The sequence below is a fragment of the Colius striatus genome, chromosome 2 (genome assembly GCF_028858725.1).
Source record: "Colius striatus isolate bColStr4 chromosome 2, bColStr4.1.hap1, whole genome shotgun sequence".
In the NCBI taxonomy this organism is placed as follows: Eukaryota; Metazoa; Chordata; class Aves; order Coliiformes; family Coliidae; genus Colius; species Colius striatus.
This window is the reverse complement of record NC_084760.1, coordinates 87,238,860-87,260,924: the sequence shown is the minus strand read 5'-3', so window position 1 is coordinate 87,260,924 and position 22,065 is coordinate 87,238,860. Positions and strand designations below refer to the sequence as shown.

The 22,065-nt window shown below is 39.1% G+C and overlaps 1 protein-coding gene across 1 annotated transcript in view; it reads left to right on the top strand.

Annotated features, from left to right (window-relative positions):
- Positions 1 to 22,065, top strand: part of KCNH1 (potassium voltage-gated channel subfamily H member 1) — a 181,514-nt gene that overhangs the window by 50,831 nt on the left and 108,618 nt on the right. The window contains exon 7 of the mRNA XM_061991377.1: positions 3,151 to 3,580. Coding sequence (XP_061847361.1) covers positions 3,151 to 3,580 — 430 coding nt within the window. The remainder of the gene's footprint in view (positions 1 to 3,150; positions 3,581 to 22,065) is intronic.

Sequence of the window (22,065 nt, the reverse complement as noted above, 5' to 3'; positions counted from 1 at the left end):
TATTTGCTATTGCTTAGTCTTGTCCTTTCCCTGACTGTAACAGACATCGCTTATACTGATCCTTTAGAGCAGAGCAACTGGGAGTGCGTGTTTGAGACCTGTAGTGCAATTTCTAGCTCTTTATGGACTGAGGTTCATCTGTTAACTTTGGGCAGAAGGAGCTCTGGGTGTCCTACTCTGCCTCTAAAAGGTTATAGGAGTAGCAAAGCTAAGAGAGTGGGACATGCATCAAGATAAAGAAATTGAATTTGGTCTCTTTTGTGTGAGATCATCGGGCCATCTGTATCTAAAAATACAGTTCTATTTTGGAAAGTGGTAATGTAAAAATGTTAATTTTGAATCCAGCAGATCTATTCCTGTGAATATTAAAATATTGCTTGCTAAATTTAGTGGTAAAAAGTACTGTTTTAAAGTATTGGAGAACGATCTGGTGTTTTCTACTGTGTCATCTATGAAACAGTTTATCAAGCTTCTGTTATTTATAGTCATTTGAAATTCTGTCACTTAGAAATTTTTAAGAAAGTTATGTGAATAATTATTTCCCGTGGTGTTTCTTCCTCTTCATATCGATTCATTTAGAACAGACAAATGCTCTCCTCTGGAAATCAAATAGAAAATACTGCTAATGCTGAAATAGATTTCCCCCCCGCCCCCCCCGCCCCGAGTTTTTAGAATCTTATTGACAATGCAGTCAGGTGAAATGGTTTGACAAATTTGAATATTAAATGCTTCCTTTCAACAAGATCAAGAATTTATTTTCTGTAAATAAGCAAGTTCTTTTTGTACAAAACCCCTAATTCTATCAATTTCTGGTCAGAATTTGGTAGGATCACTTTTTCTGAAAAAAATGCAGTTGTGTCACATCTGAAATGTCATTACAAAATTTCTTTTTGAGAATTTCACAGGGTAAAAGGATAAGAGTATTCCCAAAGCAAACTAGTTTGCCATAAATATTTGAAATCTAATTGCAAATATTTTATTTTGTAATCTCATTTTTCATGTCCAATTTCTTAAACTCTCCTGTGATCCATCTCCCTCCCCACTCCCCTCTGCCAACTATTTCTAATCCTTGACTTTTTTTTTTTTCAATTAAGATTTAACTAAATTTCAAACTTTTAAGTCCTTCCTGACTTTTTTTTTTTGGTCTTTGCTAAGACTATTTTTGAGCAAAAATAAAACTGACTTTTAGAATGTTGGGATTGAAAAAATTCCTGCCCTTGTCTGAGACTTGAAATCACTGCATGATTCACAAGCTTGACTTTGAAATTGAAGCTAAATCAGGCTGTTACTGGAGACCTCTCAAAATGTAAAATATTATTGTTTTGCTGTTAAATTTTTTAGGGAGGAAAGGTAGAAATGGGCATTGGTCCTGAGGAAAAGGGCCAGAAGGCTGTGTTGTAGTCAGAATGCAGATATTTAGAACAGAGACTATATGTGCTTGATACTTGAAGACTTGGATATCCAGTTTTAAAATGTGGTTATTGTGTTATAATTTTTTGTGGTTGCCCTTTTACTTTTTCTCTCCATACTGAGTGCTCAGAAGTACTTGCTTTCCCTCTCCAGGAAATGAAGGTCTTAGGTCTTCTGTGCCATATTCTCTGAATTACCATCAAGGCTTTGCTCCATTGTTTGCAAGACAGAGCTGGATATGGGAACTTTTATGTGATGGAGTAATTTTTGCATCAGTGAACTAAAAACTTAGGTATAGATAATCATGAAAAGAATAGATCACTTGATCTCTTCTTGATCTCTGCAAATATCTCTGATTTAAAGCAAGACTGCTTTTTCTTTCTTGTTTTGTTCTTCCTTTTTGCTCCCCTCCTCCTGGTTGTGTTAGATCTTGTCCAAATACTTAATAGGTATTGACAGTGTGTTCCCAGGTAACAAATCACATCTGTCTCTGAAACTGAGTCAATGTAATCATGACAAATTCACGAAATAAAGGGGAAATACATTGCTGCAGTCCTGGGGAACATGAGTCAATATGCTTTATGTAATTATTTAATAAAACATCTCTTCTAGTGCATTGAACCAGCCTAAGATACTGAAGCAGTTGTATTTATGCAGGAATAAACAAACTTCCAGTAAAAGCTGGTGACCAGAAGTATGCAATTATGCATTTCCAGAAATACTCATTAAACCAGTCTGCTTAAATTTTAATCAGACTTCTGTGTATGAAACAGTCTCGATAAGTGAGAGCAGGAAAAAAAAAAGGATTTTTATGAAAGATCATTCAGATATTCTTGTGCCCCAAATGGCTTTTGTTTTTTTTTTTAATTTAACTTCTTGTGGATGGAATTGTAGAAGTCTAAAAGTTAACAATACAAAATCCTGCATGCTGTTATGGGAGCAATATTAATATCAGCACAGACTACATGGATAACAAAGCTGTCGTTAAAAGAATATGATGATGTGAGGATTAGACAGTGAGATATTTGAAATTGTGAAGCTTTGTGTCATCCATGTGAGAAATGTCAGAGGACCGATTATCATTGTCTGAATTCTTATATGAAAGCAAAGTTGTAGAAAATGCACTGTTACACTGAAAAATTACAAATCACTAGGTACTTCTTGTATTTTTTGCCTTGCTTTATCTTCCTGGTATGTTTGAGGTAAATACTGCAAACAATGTTGTATCTGAGACGTGAGGACATGTGCTGCTCAGGATCATAAGGAAGTCAGGAGTGACCATAGGACGTTCATGACTACAGATGTGGGACTGAATTCAATAGGTTATGTTCCTGTAAACTTTAGATTTGTATAGTTTAATGGTCAGTGACTTCCACATTTATTTTCTGTCACTGTAAAGTAGTATCAGGACCTTCAGGGACGATCTGCTTGTGCAACTGGACATGCAATAAACAGACTGTCATTTGAAGCCTTTACAAATGTATTTGTAGACCTATTGAAATAACCTGAAAGGCCTTTTCAGAGAGCAACTCACAAAATGTGTATGGATAAAGACAAGAGAGCATATATCTTTCCCTGAAAAGAGTCACTGACCTTTTCATGTTTCATAGTCTCTCATTTCAGACGTTAGCTGATGACCATCTATTTGTTATGGATCACCTTGTGTCTTTGGGAGCCGCAGTTATGAATATTGTTTATTTAATGTGAAATTCTAATGATCACTGTGCTTTATCCCTCCAGGGCATCAGTAGCCTCTTCAGTTCACTCAAAGTGGTCAGACTACTTCGGCTGGGTCGTGTAGCTCGGAAGTTGGACCACTACATTGAATATGGAGCAGCAGTCTTGGTTCTGCTGGTGTGTGTGTTTGGTCTTGCAGCACACTGGTTGGCCTGCATTTGGTACAGCATAGGAGACTATGAAGTTATCGATGAGGATACAAACACTATCCGAACTGAGAGCTGGCTCTATCAACTGGGGATGTCAATAGGAACACCTTACCGCTTTAACACATCAGGCTTTGGAAAATGGGAAGGTGGACCAAGCAAAGATTCTGTCTACATCTCCTCATTGTATTTTACAATGACCAGCCTGACCAGTGTTGGATTTGGGAACATCGCTCCAACTACAGACGGGGAGAAGATTTTTGCTGTTGCTATGATGATGATTGGCTGTAAGTATTAGAGATTCTGTCTCTCACAGAGTGCCAAATACCTGTGTGTCATGACTACTGACGTTGTAAGAACATCTGGAATTGTGTCAAATATTGTTATGCAGCTTAAAATATTTTTGGTGTCAATGTAGGTATTACACACTTTTTTACTGATTAGTTTTAAAGCAAAAATTCAATCACTTTGGAAGCAATATTTTGACAATATCCTTTCTATATTCTCTGGTAAGTAAAACATTAAATGTGTAAAGCCTGAAGTATTAAAATTCATGCACCACAGTGGGCACAGGCAACCTCTATGCCTCCATTTGGTATGTGGCAAAAGCTTTGTGTGTTTGAGCCCTGTATGTGTTAGAGAAGTGGATTGATGAGTAGGAGAAGGTCCAGGAGAATCTCATAAAGGAGAGACAACAGTGGCTCTCTAGAGGACACACACTTCGCTGTGAGCTGAGCATACAGTCAGATCCTAAAGCAACAAGGATGATACTGGCTTTGGGCACCTCTGGCTCATGTTTCCTTGTCACAGGGGATTCATATTGCCAAGCTGTCCAGCTTTTGGCCATGTTGCCATTTCAATGCAGGATTTGTGCTCAAAGTGCCTCGAGAGCTACTAGGAGTTAAGAACCATACAGTGGCCACTGTTAAACTAGGTCATGTTTTTCTAGATAAAAGTGGAATTTGAACCAAAATAATGAAAAAAAAATGTACTTTGTACATGGAAGGGCATGTCATTTATATGGAGAGAGAAGCTTCTGTGTGGTAATATTACATCTAGAGGAGAAAAAAGTCAGTCTTTGCTAAGCAGAAAATTAAACCCAACTATATAATGAAACTTAATTAGCAGCACAGTGCCTCTTATGATGGAAACGTGAAGCTTTGATTTTGATGTGTCATTTTACAGCAACAGTGAAATAATGTACTGAGATTGTGTGCAATGTTAAGCAGGCTGAAAGTTACTGAGAGGTAAAGACAAGAATTCCTGATCATGCAGGGATTGGAATATTTAGCTATAAAATTTGTTAATTTTGTTCCTGTAGTTTTTTCCACTGCTAAGAGTCCTATCAGCCTAATAAAACACATTCTTAATAGAAGGGAAATTGTATCAAACTTGGAGAAAATGACCAAGTTTCCTTGTGAGAAGGTTCATTAGACAATGTAGCAGTGTAGTACAAAACAGGCTTCTAAAGGTATTCTTAATGAAAGTACCTGTTTCACAGGAAATAACTTGACCTTTGGCTTATTGTTCATTGGTTTGTGCTCATTATAGTAGCTAGACAAGAATAGCTAGTATTAGTCAATATTATTGTTTAGTACTTTTAATACTGAATGACTGTAACCTTCTTAAAATGAAGAATGTACATGGAGTTATTTTGGAGTTGTACCTGCTCCAAACTCTTCATATGAAAATGTGATGGAAAGAAACACAATTTATGCAAGATTAATGTTGGTAGATATCTATTCTAAATTCTAAAGGAACTTTAATTCCAGCAAATTGTAAAAAATAGTGTTCTGGCAATTTTCAATCTCATGAGTGCAATCACATTTCATAGAAACAACTTTGGTTTTGTACTTCTGGAACCTCACATTTCCATCCCTGTAACTGCCTGTGTATCTGAACAGCTATATTCTGTGAACAGTTACTTGGAAACCATCAGGACTATTCACACTATGTGTTTGCAGGAATGACAACTAAGTAATCCAATCTTTGAATTTACCTCTCTGGATTTTGTAAGGTCTTGATTGTTTTATCAGGCTCAAATTTTGAGCTGTGATCATTCCTCAGAATAGGAGAAACAAAAACGATTTTGTTGTTGTTGTTTGCAACTATTTAGAGCTTAATTTTTGATAGATGTTCCTCTACCATACAATTCTATGTTAAAATTAGAATTAAGCTCTCAAACATTGATCAGAGCTTGAATTAGAGCTATTTTATAAGAATTTTGTTTGATCTGCTGGGAATCTGAAAGGTACATAACAAATGAATCAGGGTTAGATGTTTTAGGGAAAAGAAGTTTCCTTGGTAACACTTTTGTACATCACTCAGAAAAAATAATATTTGTTCCTGGTCAAGTAACATGTTTGTTATGAGCTGAGATACTCACTTATAACACAATTGGTGACTATGTGTTATTGTTATGGTCCTCATTTTGCAGATGTCAGATCACATAGATTTGTGCATGAGATAGACAGGGGCTGTGTATGTCCAAAGCATCAGAAACAAGAAATTTCAAATCCATTCTGCTAATGTGTTATTGCCTGCTGATAAAAGGAAAGTGTGTATGAATTATTGTTTATATTTTACCATTAACACTGAATTTATTCTGGCACCTATCTAGTAATGCATTCTCAAAACCTACTGCTATCTTTCAGTAGAACAGGGAATGTCATTTTCTTTCCATGAAGGCTGTAGAGAAAGCCTAATTGTTTGACTACCTAAAACTTCAGTTGAAGACAGGTGGAATTTGCTGAGTCGAACCTCAAACATATCACTCCATTAACTCCTTCCCTGCTCAAGGATAAGTAAGAACTGTGTGAATTTGTCTTTATTTTGAAGTAGCTAGGTATAGTCTAGGCAAAAGTACACACTTGTATATTTAAATAGACCAGTGAAATAAGTATAGTTATTTGGCAATCTTTTCTGTATGAAATGGAAACAACACTGTCACTTTTTCTCTGAGGATGTTACCATTTTTGTTTAGTTGAGTAAGACAATTTGTTAACAAGATTGGTTTTGAGATTCCAAAACTGTCACTATACTGTCATAAAAAAACCAAAAACGAAACCAAAAAATACCCAAGCAAGAGAGTATTTGAGGACAAACATTTAACAGATAGCATTAATATTTCAAAGTGATTCCAGCAAAATTTTACTTTATATAGGCTGGAAATTTTTAATAGGAGGGTAATTTTTTTCTTCCTCTTGGGCCAAATTAACCTCCTGTGAATTAATAGTAAAACTTCCATTAGCCTGATGGGAACAGATTTAGATGAACAGAAAGAAAATTTTAACATTTCCTTCTCTTTGTGTTTCATCCTCTGTTCTTTTTGAATAGCAATAAGTGCTGTGTCCAAAAAAAATAGTGTCTTGTTAAACAATACTATAATCAGCTAAGCTTACAGTCACAATATTAGTAAGAAGATCACCTTTGACATTTTGATCTTCTGTTCATTTGTAGAAGAAACCGAGTTTTCATGAAACAGAGAAGGTGGTCAACATCTGTGAAAACTCTTTCTTTTGACTCCCCACCTTTGCATAGGCTATATGTGTAGCTGCCCTACAGAAAGTGAGGGTGCGGGAAAGTGAGGGAACTCTTCAGTTCATGGTAAGCACTTGCCTCCCACTGGTGGCTGACCGAGAAACTGCAGCAGTGTGGTGCTTGCTCCTTCCTGGATCCAGTTTAGAGCCATAGCACTGCCTTTCCACCCTCCCTCTGATTTTTGATGTAAATGGTCTCGACTCCATGAGCTATGCCACCGTGGTTTGATAGGGGCAAAGAAGAACTGCCTCTCTAGAGTGCAGATATTGGCATCAAGTGGAGGGAAAGGAAGAATTTACTTTTAGAACTGTGAATTTAAGAATAAATAATATATACACATGCATATGTACATGTGTACATAACATGTGTCTCGTGTCTATACAGAGAGAGAGTGCACGTGTATTATGGGGCCTAAAACAACATAGAGAGAATTTATGGGATTTTTCTCCATGTTTGATATTCTAGAATTATTTTTAATAGAATGGATTTGGTTGTGCAAAGTTCTTGTATCTCTGGGGAAGGCTAGATGTGGTGTGTGCCACCTTGAGGAGCATTACCAGGTGATTCAGTTTTACAAGGCTTTGTGGTCCTTATTTCTAGCAAATTTAGCTTTTCATTTTGGCTTGGTTTACTTGATTTACTGGGCGAATATCTTTTCAGTTTCTGAGGAGCAAAGTCGTGAATAGCAGCAATACTTTTCTCTTGGATCTTGGAGTGCTGTCTCTTGAGCCTCTCTGTTTCAGGAGAGGAGTTACTGTGTAAACAAGGGATTTTAAGATGTGTATTGCTGTCTTCTTCGTGGCAATCTGACTGAGGGTCTTGTGACACAGTCAGCATGGGACTCTGGTGACATCCAAAGAGGACATTTGTGTCAGAAGGGCTCAGAAAATTACACGTATTTGAAAGCATAAGCAGTTCATAACTAACATCCTTCCATGTGTGTTTAGTATGCATCTGTACAGAGAGATGAAATTAATACTCTATAATTAATGTTCCATCTTCTGAGAGACAGAATTTGATTTTTTTTTTCTTCTGCTAAGTCACTGATATAGTAAATAAATAAATCCAGGTAGCTTTTAATTAAAAATTTAGAGATATGTTAGTGAAGCTATCCTGGACCAGTGGGAATTTTGACTGAGTTGGGTGTAAACTTTGGCCTAATAAAAAGTTTAAGGCATATGAGCTTGTAGAAGGAAGGGTGAATATGTCATGTTAACAATGCATACACACTAGGAAGGGATGATTGAGGTAAGCTGTGTGTGGGTATTGAACCTGACAGATTGTCTGGGTTAATTGGTTTTACACTTGGGGCAAACTATAAGAAAACATGGTCCTGGTCTTTGCTTTGAGGCCAGCTTCTGCATGGAGATATTCTTTGTATGTATGTATGTAATGGCTGTACCGTCCTCACTGTGGCTGTAGCTCTGAGGGGGGAGGGTATTGTACTGTTGGTTATTTTGACATGGGTTGGTGAACTTCTAATTAGATTTGTGAGGGACTGCAGCATATTCATCTTGTATCCCTGAGGATGGGTGGTCTGGTCAGCTCCAGCAAAGGGGGATGCAGGTAGTTGAAAGATACTCTTGATCTTGATGCACATATCTTTGGGAATAACAAATTATTTTAAATTAGAGATGAAGTATTGTAATGATTTCTGTTCTGTGGAGGCCATAGGTGCTTCTCATAAGGCATGCAATTCATATTACTATCTAGCTGTTTTTCCTGAATGCATAGTAAACAACAGTTTTGTAAAGCAAACTGTCTTCATGTCTGTCAATGAACTGACCTGCATAGTTTTGCCTCACTGTATTTATTGTGTGTATATATATATATATATATATAAAAATATGAGTATTACTACTGGAAGTAAAAGCAATTAACTCCTCAACTTCATTTTAAATTAATCAAAACATATTTGCTTATCCTTTTTCACAGATGGCTACTAGATTGCTAATTAATAGAGAAAATGTCTACAGATAGGTCTTTCAGAAAGGCTGATGTTACATAAACCCAGGTTTAAATCCACCATCTGGATCTGCAGGAGGACATGTATTTTCCATTTTTAATACTTGGAGGAAAACAAAAAGCTATATCAATTTTTAGTTTCTTCCCTGTGGAGACGTATACCTCGAAATAATGGTTCTCGTATGTTTTGTTCAGGGAAGCTGTCAGGTCAGGTTGCGTATTGTTCATTTTTCCTAAGCAATAGCAGAAACTCCAGGACTTTCATTTGCAGTTTTCATATCTGGGCTCTGTGTCAGCAATCCTCTTGGTGTGCAGGTGGAGTGGGGATGAAGAGTTTTAAAAATGCTTTGCATTTTCTGGTTTTAACATATAATAGTGATGTATGCTTGCCTATCTGTATTTTGAGCAACTAAGCAGAATCTATCATTTTGGGAGCCTCTTCTTAGTGTTCTCAGATGTGCTTTTGGTGTCTGTTTATTCTAAATTATCCCTGTTCGGTAGGAACTTCCTGGAACTGCAGGGCTAGACTCATCCAAAATACAAAGTTCACTGAGAAAAAGACACATGTTTGAATGCTAAACTAAACCATAAGTTCCTCTGTGAACACTGTAATTAGGCCAGGTAGTGAGAGGGATCCTGGAAAAAGAGCTAAAGTAGGAGTTAAAAGGTCAGAATTGAGGACATACACGCTCACATACTGTAATAAATTTTCAGTCACTCATTAATCTCAGCCACTCATTTTCATTAATCAAAAGAGACCAAGAGCACTCATTTTCATTGATTGTGGGCAACATAAGCATCATGCAGTCCTGCAGCACTTCAGCTGTTGTCTCTGATAGAGGCAGACACAGATCCCAGGAGTGTGGAGTAGCTGTCTCAGCTTTGTTCAGCTGTGTCTGCGAGCAGCTTCTTTTTCATTAGACATAAGAGCAGGAATGAGGATAACATTAAGTAAATTTGAAAACATAATTAGGTAAGTTCTATTTACAGCACTCTTGCTGAAAGGAACAAAATAGGCCCTAGTAATGACAGCATCCCTCTGAACTACAAGAAAATTTTCATACCTAGTACCATGACACATGGGTAAGTGTTGCTCTTCCACAACCTCACAGAGTATTACCATGCTTTGGTGACCCCCAGCAGGGCAGGAAGCGTTCAGAGGCTCTAGTGGAAAAGGATAGCCAGGAAGTGATGAAAAATAGGCTGTTGTTATAAAAATACCTGAACAACATACAGATGCATTGCAGCATTGTGTTTGATGGTATTCCTGAGGGATGATCTTCCCCTGATAATGCAGTCCATTGGTTGTTAGGGCAAATGAATGTGGTTGTGCTGTGTACATACTTACCAAACTTGTATCTAATCGTAAGAGAAGTGTGTGTACCCCTAATACCCCTTTTTGGGGATAGGCTGCAGGGGTACATTAAAATTTGTTTTGCTGGAAGTTGGTGGCCTGAAACTGAGGGCCAGCCATGTGACAAGTGCTGGTTAGGTTTGCTGAGATATCTTTCAGAGTCTGAGCACGAAGGCCTCTGAGACTTCAAACCCGGTATTCATGGTTATTGAAAATGTCACATTTTAAGCTGGGGGCTTGCTGGGAAAGGAAAAAGAAACATTGTGTTGCAAAAGTGGTCTCTTGGACACTTGCTCTTTTTCATTAACCCTGGCAAGATGACAAAAATGTCTTGGATGCCACAGACTTCTTGCACTGGGGCTGCATTTGGCATACTTTCCACACGGCTGATAGTTTTGCATTGCTTTTCATTCTCATCTATTTTAGCCACCAGCAGCACTACTTAAGCTAATAATTTCTAATTTAAAGGCCTGGATTTTTTTTTAAAAATATTTTTATTTCTTTTTAGTAAGTAGGGACAGTCTCTGCATATCTGTTCCCTCAGCCCTCTCCTGTGCTTTATTACTTCTTGTCTGAAGCTAATCCCGATATTTGAAGACCCGGTGTGTGCCTGAGATAATTGTTAAGCCACTGTTTGGGATTTCTGAATGTTATTTTGCCTGGATGCTTTCTCCATTAGAATGAACCACCAGAAGCATCATGGATACATTTCTCAGCTACATCGAGTTTCAACGAAGAGGTGCGGGTCAACAAAATATCTGGATAGTTCCTCTGAAGGTTGGAAGAAGAGTTTGGCTGTTAGAGCAGGATTTGGTCTGGTTATCTCTAAATGTGAAAATTACTCATTTTTTCTTAAGAGTAAAGAATGTGCAAAAAAAAACCCCACAAATGCACAACAGTGAAAACCAAACTAAAAAAACGCTCCAAACAACAACAAACCACCTACCAAAAACCACAAAATCATTTGTGGTCAAAAAATATGGCTAGACAACATTGTTTTAGGCTTTTTGGCTCTATATAAACAATCCTTGAGATAGTTGAGTCTGAAGGGATGCAGTTTTCAGTGAAGCAAATTAATATCTCTCATCACTAAGCAAGGGACTGCACCAGGTCAGGGTGGTATTTTCAGACCCATCGATGAGCCAGAGCATCTGGTCTGTACAGAGTTGCACCACTGATAGTACAGACAAAGCATGAGGGATGTGGTCAGTGCTGACAGACTTCACAACGTAGCAAGCTCCAAACTCTGAACTAATGTTCTTAAAAGTTGCCTCCTCTTTGGATAAGGACGTCCAAGGCCTGCAGACTTTTTAGGATTGTTTCTACTGAAACATAAAGCACTGATGTCAAAGCCAGCAAAAGGGCAGACTTTAGATGACATGTATGTAAACAGGTGAACTCCTCCAAGAATCATCATCTGCAGGCTAAGATGGACTGGAAGGTTCACAACACCAGTGCTAATGCTGTAATAAATCTGAGTGAATGACCGTGGCTATATGAGGAGTCGCCCATTCACCACACCACACTTCAAAGCAATATTTATAGGACAAAGAAAATAGTTTATTTGTGAGTATATTAACGTGGTAGTACTTTGTTTCCTGACCTGGTTTGGAGAAACATAAACTAATTCAGTGTGAAACATTATTCCTTACTATGCAAAAATGAGTAAGCAATGTTCTTTTTCTTGTTATTTAAACTGTATCTGTCCAGATTAAAGTTAGATTAAATTATTGCTATTAAATGTCCTGCAAAATGCAATTTGCAAATGGCAACGGTAAATTGCCCATGGGGAAAAAAAGAGAAGATAAATATTCCAGAGCTACATCACATAATATATGTTTGATGAATTGTCTCATGATGCATCATCTTGCCTTAATGACTTCAAAAATTTCAGACTGTACTTCAGCCTAATGGATCTAGGGAATCTCAGAGTATACTAGAAGTTAGTTGTTAGAATAGTCCCAGAAAAAGTTACTCCACATCACTATCAGTATCATGCAAATCCAGTAATAATTCAGGATAATTTCTGAAGTGAAATTTTTGTGAAAATTTTTAATTCTTAAGGTTCTTACAGTCTGTGGTCTCCTGCAAAGATTAACCTTGCTCTCCAGGACACTGGACAACTTTTGAAAAGACTGTAAATGCAAATTGAGAAAAATACTTCTGTTTGACAGTAGAGAAGATGAAAGCTATAAAGTGTTAATGATTTTGGGTTTTGTTGTCATATAGGCAAGAGCTTATGCTACATAGCAACTACAGTTATAGATAATTGCCTTTTTTCTCTTTGTTGTACAGTGTTTCTAAATCTTTACCTTGAATTATTTAACAATAATGAAGAGGATAATAAAATAAATAGATATCCCAGCTGTAGATGTTTCTCACCCGATGTCTTTCATATCACATGCTTCTTGGTGCAGAATTTTGCTTTCTTTAGGCTATCTCTATTATTTTTTCCTGTAAGTAGACTTAAAACACTGAAATACGCTGACACTTTCATTAGCATGTTCAACCAACTTGTTTTGAATTCTGAATCATCATTAACTCAAGTTAATATTTGAGAGGGAAAGGCTTGATGTACCCAGAACATGGACTGAGAGGGCTGAGAAGCATAAAAGGAGGCAAGAGCGAAGGCAAGTGAAGGAGGGAACGATACGCAAGATGAGTGTGGTGTTCCTTACGAAAAAATGTCAAGAATCTGCAAGAGATGTTGTGTTTTTATATGCAGGAGAGAAAACCTAGGGGTTCAGTTGATAATTTTATTCTTAAACTTGTGAGGCACAGAAGTGTAACCTAGAAGAGCATGATTTGTCTTGTCGAAATTTTATTCTGGATTCCCACTGGTGGAATTGGCTAAATACCTATGACACACAAAAAGTGTGACAGTTTTTTCTCTTCTCAGTCTTGAGAGGCCTTTCCTTAGGCAGCAACTCTATTGCTAAAAGATAGAAACCGTGGACGAAGATTCGGTTTTACAGGACAATAACCTGTTTTTCAAAGTCCATTTCTGTCCAGTTCAATAGGCATGGGAAAAGGCAGCTAAACAGCACATCCACTGATATCACACATCGTGCCGCTTGTCATCTAATATGTGGAATACAACGGAAGATCTGAAGCATCTTCTAAGCACCTTTCACTTCTGCATCTGCTTCAAAATTTATATGGTTATTTCAATATCTAATTGCTACTGGATTTGAACAGGCCTGCTGTAGGTTACAAAATGTTGGAGTAGAAACAGCTTGCCTGGCTTTAAACATTTAAGTGGTTTAAGGATCATGATAGTTCCTAGCTATTCAGGGAATCTTGACATCTTGAGAATGAATAAGTTAGTTGTGCTTGGCAGATCAGTGAGTTTTAATGCACTTGGCTGCTTTTGTATTTTAAAGAAAGGTTTGTCAGCTTATAAAAATGATAAGTAATGTTCTTGAGGATACAGATACTGCTGTGGGTCATACGCATTTATTTCTTGGAGATGAGAGGTCTGAAATATTCTAGATGCGAACCGAGTTGCTATCTGAAGGCATATCCTGTCATAAGCAGCAGCCTGACAGAAGAAATTTTCATTGCCTGAGAAAATATGGAATATATGTGAAAATCTGTATCTTTTATCCACAGTACAGCAACTCTTGCTGCAACTGGTGTGAAAAATGTGGAGGGAGACAGGTAACTTATTAATAGGCCCTCTTACTTGGAAGGAAAGGAAAATGCATTCTTCTAACCAAAAGGTTTCAACAGTCAGTAGAGTCTAAAATCCTAAGTGCGTGTGGTGGTTCAGGCTCAGCCAACAACAAAGCACCATGAAGTCTCTTGCTTACCATCCCCCAACCCCCCCCACTTTCCATAGGGTGGAGGAGGACCCAGCAAAATGGGAGGAGAAAAGATAACCAAGGACTTTGTGGATCAAGACAATGACAGTTAGGGCTCGCTCACCAGTTACAGTTCCAGGCAAAACAGACTTAAGAAAATAAGAACAGTTTAATCTACTACCAACTAGAAACAGAACAAAGTAAAAAGGAGAAAAAAAACCCCAACCCCACAGAGTGGAATTATAAGAAAAAAATAAAACCAGCAGTTTAAGATCTCTTCCCCCCACTCCTCCCTTCTTCCCAGCAACACAGGGGTAGGGAATGGGGGATGTGGTCAGTCCCTCACAGATGGTCTCTGCCACTTCTTTCTCCTTAGAGGAGGAGGACTCCTCACATTCTTCCCCTTCTCCAACATGGAGTCCCTCCCATGGTGCCTAATGAACTTCTTTGGTGTGAGTCCTTCCTAAGGGCTGCAGCTCCTCACAAACTCCTCCACTGTGGGACTCCTCTGCAGTCAACAGAATTCCAGGCACCTTTTGTTGCAATGCCACCCTCCCACAGAGTCACAGCCTCCTCTGGGCACAGTCACCGCCTCTGGCATGGGATCTTCCGCGGGCTGTTGGCAGATCTCAGCTTTACCATTGCCTTCCATGAGTTGCAGGGGAACAACTGTCATCTGACCACAGGATGAAGGGGAGTTTCAGCTCTAGAACACCTCATCCTCTCTTCCCTCACTGACCTTGGGGTCTGCATGGTCACTTCTTTCTCATCCAGATCCTTCTACCACCTCCCAGAAAGAAGAATCCTCCTCTTCATACTGCTGCTTAAAAAGTGATCATAGAGGTGCCCAGTTGGCCCAGCCCCAGAGATGGGCCTGACTTGGAGCCAGGAAGAGTTGTGAGCAACTTCTTACAGGAGCCATCTTTACAGCCCCTTCCCCACTACCAGAAACAGCTCTACACAAACCCATGACACTGCCTTCTGGAAAAGAATTAAACAGTTTAGTCATTAAGGCCTTGCTGTTACTCACCTCAACATAAATTGGCAATAATTTTTTCCTCTTTTGAAATCAAACCAGCAACTGTACCAGGTGGTGTAGAAGTAAATTCTTCTGGTCAGATAGTAGGCAAACCTTGCCTTCCTCTGTCACCCAAGAATGGGTTGCTTGATAAGTGCAGGTAAATGGGATGATTCAGGGTCATAGTTTTGTAGTTCTTCAATGTTAGTGGAAAGATTCTGAGGGATTTTCACTAGAAAATAAGAGGAAACTAGAGACTGGTAACATCTTTCAAGTGTTCAGAGGCCAAATTGAACACAAGAAAATTGGACTTAATTTCTGTCTTTGAAATGGAACATGATTGAGGGATTTTTTTGAGACCTATTTTCTGGTAAAATTAAGATTTACTAGAAAGGCATGGAAAATAATGTCAGAATTTTTTTGATCATACTGGTCCATGGTGACCTTAAACACTCTCAGAGCTTCTAGGCAGTTCATTAAGTGAATTCTGAAAACCACAAATTTATTTCTTAAAGTTGTATCACTTATTGACAGTTTGTACTTACACTACAACTTCTGTGAAATATGAAGTAGCACACTTGCTCCAACTTTGAACCAACCCTATCTTAATTTTGTGCAACCTTAGGTGAACCTGCTTTAGCAGGGGAGTTGGACTGGTGATCTTTAGAGGTCCCTTTCAACCCGTATCATTCTGTGATTCTATGTGTGATTCTGTAATTTTCCTTTTCAAAGTTCTTTCATCCCCATTCATACTCAGAGGACAAATGGGTGGAAATGTACCTCCTAATGGTCAGGTTTACTGTGTTGCTTTCTATGTGTGGTTCCGGAAAAGGTATATCCTTTTGCATCAAACACACAGGTTTGGTAATGCTTTTGTGGTGTTTGAAATAACCAGGTATCCTCTGAGAACAGAAGTGCACCCTAAATTTGATGTGTCCATTATTCTATTTCCAGGGCTTTTTTCCTATAATGAACCACCAGTTTCTTCCACCTACTTTGCTCCTGCTTCCAGCAGAAACCTGCATTTCTTGGCCTGTTACTGCTCTGAGCTTTGTCATCCCACACCAGTGGCTTCATCCTGTTTTGGTTTTGGTTTTTTGTTTGTTTGTTTGTTTTTTGTATCAAGAGAATTTAGTAAAAAACAAGGACCTGGAAGAGATACTCAACTTGCCTTGTTCTATCTCTGATTTTAGAGAGGGAAGTTATTATAAGTTGCAATTCCTTGAACTTTATATTCTTTTAAATATTTATTGGACTTTCAACTCCTCATTCAGTTTGGTACATTTAAACGCTGAAGGAGAGGAAGGTGATTTCCTGTATTACAAAGATGCAAATAGGCTTTGATTTCTTGATTTGCTTTTGTTTCGAACATTATTGATTGTACTTATTCTTTCTTCGTAAAACCCTTTCTTTCACATGACTAGGAAAATTATAAAATCAATTTTATCAGGAGCTAAGTACGCCAAAAGTAATTTTTCTGGGAACTGGCTTTCTCACACTCCTTGCAAGTAAATTGACTGCAGGTTAAATAATAAGGTAAAAGGTACAGAATGTGGGAGGAGAGAATGAGCATTTTTCTGGAAGGGAGCCTTATTCCACATACAATTAGCAAACTGCTGTGAAAATCACAGAGGAATTACCAAATAGGCAAGTTAGTTTGAGCTGCTGTTTCTTGTGGATGCCTCACATGGGCAGTTAAAGGACCTATCTACATGCCCCTTTTGGCCTATTATGCTGTTGTAGTCTGCTCATGCAGGGAAAGTAATGTCCAATACTGCTTTGAACCTTCATGTAGATAGTAAAGTGACAGTGTATATATTTAAGTGACAGGAAGCTGTGCCAGGAGCTGTCTGGAAAAGGCATTGGAATCAAGTTGCTAATGCCCTGTAGTGTGACACAGAGGACCCGAGTCTTCTACCCAGATGAGGTATTAACCTGTTGTGTTACCTTCCATAACTATTTTCTCTTCTTTGTCCTTCCTATATATTTACATTTCATGCAGGGAAAGACCTGCCTCTCAAAAGAACATCAGTCTTAACTTGAGCTTGAAGTTCTGCTAAAATGCAGTAGGAGTTTTTACAGATACCCAGTAAAATGGCACCTGTGTTGGTCTGCTCATAATCCATAAAGTCTCGACTGGCTGCTGAACCATCCTCAGGAAGAGCCTCATGCATCCAGCTACTCTCTCAAAGAAAGGACAAATCCCCTTCCTTGCTCTCCCAGTCTCTCCTTTCTGAAGAGCCTGGATCCATCCATTACAGGGTGTTGGTAGAACCATCCTACCATGTCTTCATGATCCCAATGAGGTCATCTCTCTGTAACTGTACATAGCTTTATAGCTTCTCCTGTTTGTTCCTCATGCTGGTTGCATTGGCATAGATATTTCTGAGGCACCTGACCATGCTGAGTCCCCAAGACAGGGTATAAATGGCACTGGAATATGCTGTGTGATCATGAGGGGAGCTTTCTAGAAAAAACAGGAAAAGAGGAGAGGCAGGTGGGTCAATCAATCAAAGCTTTTCTGCTTTTTGTGTTTAGAAGTACCAGAACCGCAGTACCTGTGAGGCAAAGATCTGTGTGACACTGCCAAGCATCTTCTGAGGTATGACTTGAAGCTGCCAAGTGGATGGATGCTCCTGTTTTCCACTGATGGTATTAGAAGGTTATCCTTTCGCGGAAGTACAACTGTCCATCTGCTTTTTTGGCTTTCGCTGCTCTGTTAGTAAACATACTGGCAGGTTTGAGATGTAAGCATGCAGCTGCTTAGTTTCCTTTGCTTCTTTTGCTTTCATGCTGGGATGTGTGTGGCTGGACAAAAGAGAGAGCAGGTCTTGAGAGAGAAATAGAACCTGAGGTTGAAACTAAGGTTTCTTCTTTTTCCTTTTCAAACTCTTAAACTTCTTTTTTGTCTGCTACCAAAAATAACAAGAATCTTACATGGTGTATGTTTAAAGTGGTGGTTTCCTCGTACTACTTACAGACTCGTAGTCCAACAGAGGAGCAGCATTTCTCTTCTTCAGCCTTTGTGGCTGAAAGAGCATGGTTTGAAGCATGATACTCTGAAGCAGATAAAGACTTGAAAAAAGAATTTGAGATACTTGTTTAGGTGAGGAAGAGTGCATGCTGGGGCATCAGTATGACCAGTTGACTGTACTGATCTTATCAGGTTTGATTATTGTAGTGGATAAAGCGTACGAGATTCTGATTGTAATTATGCCAATCTAAAAGATATCTTCCTTTGTGAGGGTGTAGTTCAGATCCAGAATGGAGTTCTGAAAAGAACTTCAACAATACAGAAGACTGGAGGGAAGACTGTTGTTTTATGGGACCATTGTGTTGTATTATTGGACAGTCAAACAGTAGAAAATGCTGAATCATTGCCAGTGTGGTTGAAACGGAAAATACAATGCAGAAGGCAGGTATAGCAGAAAGGCATGAATGGTTCAGTACATGAAGTACTGGTATGAGTGCAAAGGTCCACAGAGCGGTGAAATTGGCAGTTCAGTAGTTCAATGGCCAGTGAAATGTTGAGGCAGATAAGATAGTCAGAAAAATGGGGAAGATAAGAGAGGCTGTGGGCAACCACACATCTCAAGTTCTGTGCCTCCAGTTGGGGAGAGCAGCAGTCTACTAGGAGGTTTGTGTTCTGATGCATTTGGGGAATAGCTGTGGTAGAACTACTCAGGAACACAACTTTCTGTCTTTGCACACTGCACAAACATGCATAAATCAGTGTTGATGACATAAATATTGTCCTCATGGTAGCAGTTATGTGTTTCCCTTCCTACAGCTGTTCTGTAAGCCACATCATGGCTGTTCTCTCTCTTCAGCAGATATTTAATATGAGATAGTGTCAGAGGTGGAGACCAGTAAGGAAGGAATCTGGGAAAGGATTTGGTGGCTGCACATGAGTAAGAAATGCTGTTTCCTGTAAGCTTTTGGTGTTGGGTGTAGCCAGATATTTCATACAATATGCAAATGTATTGTACTGACCTGAGAGGGCCTGGGGCCAGGGTCTGTAGGCCCAAGCTTTAAGGTAACACTGGAAGTTTGATTAATTTTGAGAAAATAGGCAGTGAAAGAAGCTGCTTCCCAGCAGAAGGCAGCATTGTTGGAGAGAAAAGTAACTTAAATCTGAGACTGCTATGTTTGTATCTGAATTTGATTAGCGGTAATGTTAGTGTGAAGCCGCACTGCCTAGTTTCCCACTGGTCGCTAACAGGAAAGTTTTGTCCTTCAGTAGCTAAACAATAGTACTACTGTTTTAACAGCTCTGGAGGACCTTACCATCAGTTACCAGTTGCTTGGTGGACCAAGTGCATTCCTGTGAGGCAGGGCTACTTTCCCAAACAACTTGCAGTTTGAAATGCTCGTAAAGTCCTACAGCTTCTCATAGTTCAAGAGGCTATAGATTCATCTAAAGTAATAAAAGAGCACCTGTTGAGAAACAGTAAGGTTCTTCCAGAGTCTCTGTTGAGCCCAAGTCCAGGATGGGAAGGGAAAGCAAGCTGCTCATCTGTGCCCCAGTTCTGAATGATCAGATCATAGAATTACAGAATCACAGAATGGTAGGGTTGGAAGGGACTTTTAGAGATCATCTAATCCAACCCCCCCTGCAGAAGCAGGTTCACCTAGATCAGGTTGCATAGGAACATATCCAGGTGGGTCTTGAAGACCTCAAGGAAGGAGACTCCACACCCTCCCTGGGCAGCCTGTGCCAGGGCTCCCTCACCTGAACAGGGAAATAGTTTTTTCTTATATTTAAGTGGAACTTTTTGTGTTCCAGCTTCATCCCATTACCCCTTGTCCAGTTGCTAGATACCATAGAAAAAAGGGATGTCCCAACCTCCTGACACCCACTCTTTAGATATTTATAAATGTTAATAAGATCTCCCCTCAGTCTCCAGACTACACAGCCCCAGTTCCCGCAGCTTTTCCTCATATGAAAGATGTTCCAATCCCCTGATCATCTTTGTGGCCCTGCGCTGGACTCTCTCCAGAAGTTACCTGTTCTTCTTCAGCTAAGGAGCCCAGAACTGGACACAGGACTCCATATGAGGCCTCAGCAGGGCAGAGTAGAGGGGGAGCAGAACCTCCCTCAACCTGCTGGCCACACTCTTCTTGATGCATCCCAGGATGCCATTGGCCTTCTTGGCCATGAGGGCACATTGCTGGCTCATGGTTAGTTTGTTATCAACCAAGACTCCCAGATCCCTCTCTGCAGAGCTGCTCTTCAGCAGTTCAACCACTGATCCTCTAGGAGATCTTTTAAATGTGCCAGCTGAAGGAAGTAGTCAACATACAGTCCATAAAACCGGTTTACCCGAGGTATCAGATTTTACTTTAGCACGTATTTCTCCTTCACAGACTCTAGAGGTTCTGTTCCTGAGGCGTTGTGGGAGACGTTTCAATAGCTCTGACCTTGCAGGAGCTGACGATATTTTGAGGATTTTTGCAGAAATGAAGGCAAACCATCTTTCATTCAAGTGCTGGATTTCTTCTGAAATTGACTCGGAATCTCTGCTTGTAAAAACACTCTTCTTCATATAATGTTATGGGAGCCTATTTTCAAATCATGTCAATTTTGGATGTTCAAAGAAAAAAAATCCCTGTTAACAGAATTTGAGACTGTTTTGTGTTGTCACATCATTTTTCTATTAAACCTTGGCAAGTCTTTTTGACCAATAGTCTCACGGTTTCTTGATAACTTGTGTTTTAACTTCTGATTTTCCACACTTGGTAGACAGCAAACCTGACTTCATGTTGCTAAGCCTTTGACACAAAATAGAGCTCTAAGTACTTAGCACTTATAAAAATAATAAAATGAAGCTGGCCTAAGAATTATAACTATACTGCTGACCCACTGGAAAACCGCTCTGATCTTAAGCAACAGGAGATAAGACAGACGTAAGAGTATATGATTTTTCAAGTTAACAACGTGCATACCTACATGTCAGTGGCACTTAAGCAGGATGTTTAATAGAGACACTCTAGATTGGACTGTAAAAAGGATGAATGGATGAAAACTTTACTAGGGAAGCCTAGTAGCATAGACTAATTCTGTCAGCTTAAACCCCCTAGTGATTTATGGAAACCACACTTTCAATGCTGGTATTAATTTTTCTGGTCCTGTCAGGAAGGAGCTGCAACTTGAAGATACGGAGTCTCTCTAGCGAGAGAAATGACTGCACCTTGCCAGTATTAGCTGATAAGCTTAGCACTGATATCTGTGCAACAACAAAACGGTACTGTGTGTCTGTATTCCTTGTGTGATCTCCCTGCTGTTTCTGTCTTGTCCCATTGTGTAGTGAATACACTAGATATGCTGTAATTCAGACTGAGGACTTTAAAAATTACCATCAGACAAGTAAACAGAGCATAACAGCTATGATCATCAATTCAAAACAGCCTGATTGGACCAGTGTCTTCCCATTAGGAAGGGAAAAAAACTCAACCCCAAAACAAAGAGTTTTTTTACTGATGGCTTTGTGCCTTCCACAGGCTGATTATGTGTTCTGTGTTATTTCTTGTGTTCTGAATCCTTCCTACCATTTCTGATTTTACTGCTATTATCTGTCTCCTGCCATCATGGTAGTATTAACCAAAATGTAGCAACATCTATAATTAGGGTTGTCTACACATGTTCTTTCTATTTTCGGTTTGACTCACGTTCCTAACTTTCTAAATCTTTCAGTTTCCAAGTTGAGATAATCCAGATCAGTCATTTCTGAGAGCAAGGGTGGTGTTTGTCCATTTAACAAAGCAAGATTTTGATCTTCAGAACAGATAAATAAGAACAGCAGGACTGGAAATTGTAATTTGGCAGCAAGAGAATACTCACAGGGGAGAATTCTTAGATAAGAGTTGAACCTTTTTCCAAGAGAGATATTGACAACGTAAGGACCTTTAATAGTGACCAATTGAAAAATGCTGGCATTGAAAGACACAAGATTATGGACTTACTGAGCTAGCCATATAGACAGTCAGTGGAACTGCTGAATAGACATAAAATTATATGTATTGCCCTCTCTATGAATCACAAGAGAATGAGTCATGGAATTGACAGGGAGATACCTGACTTTAGTGACACAG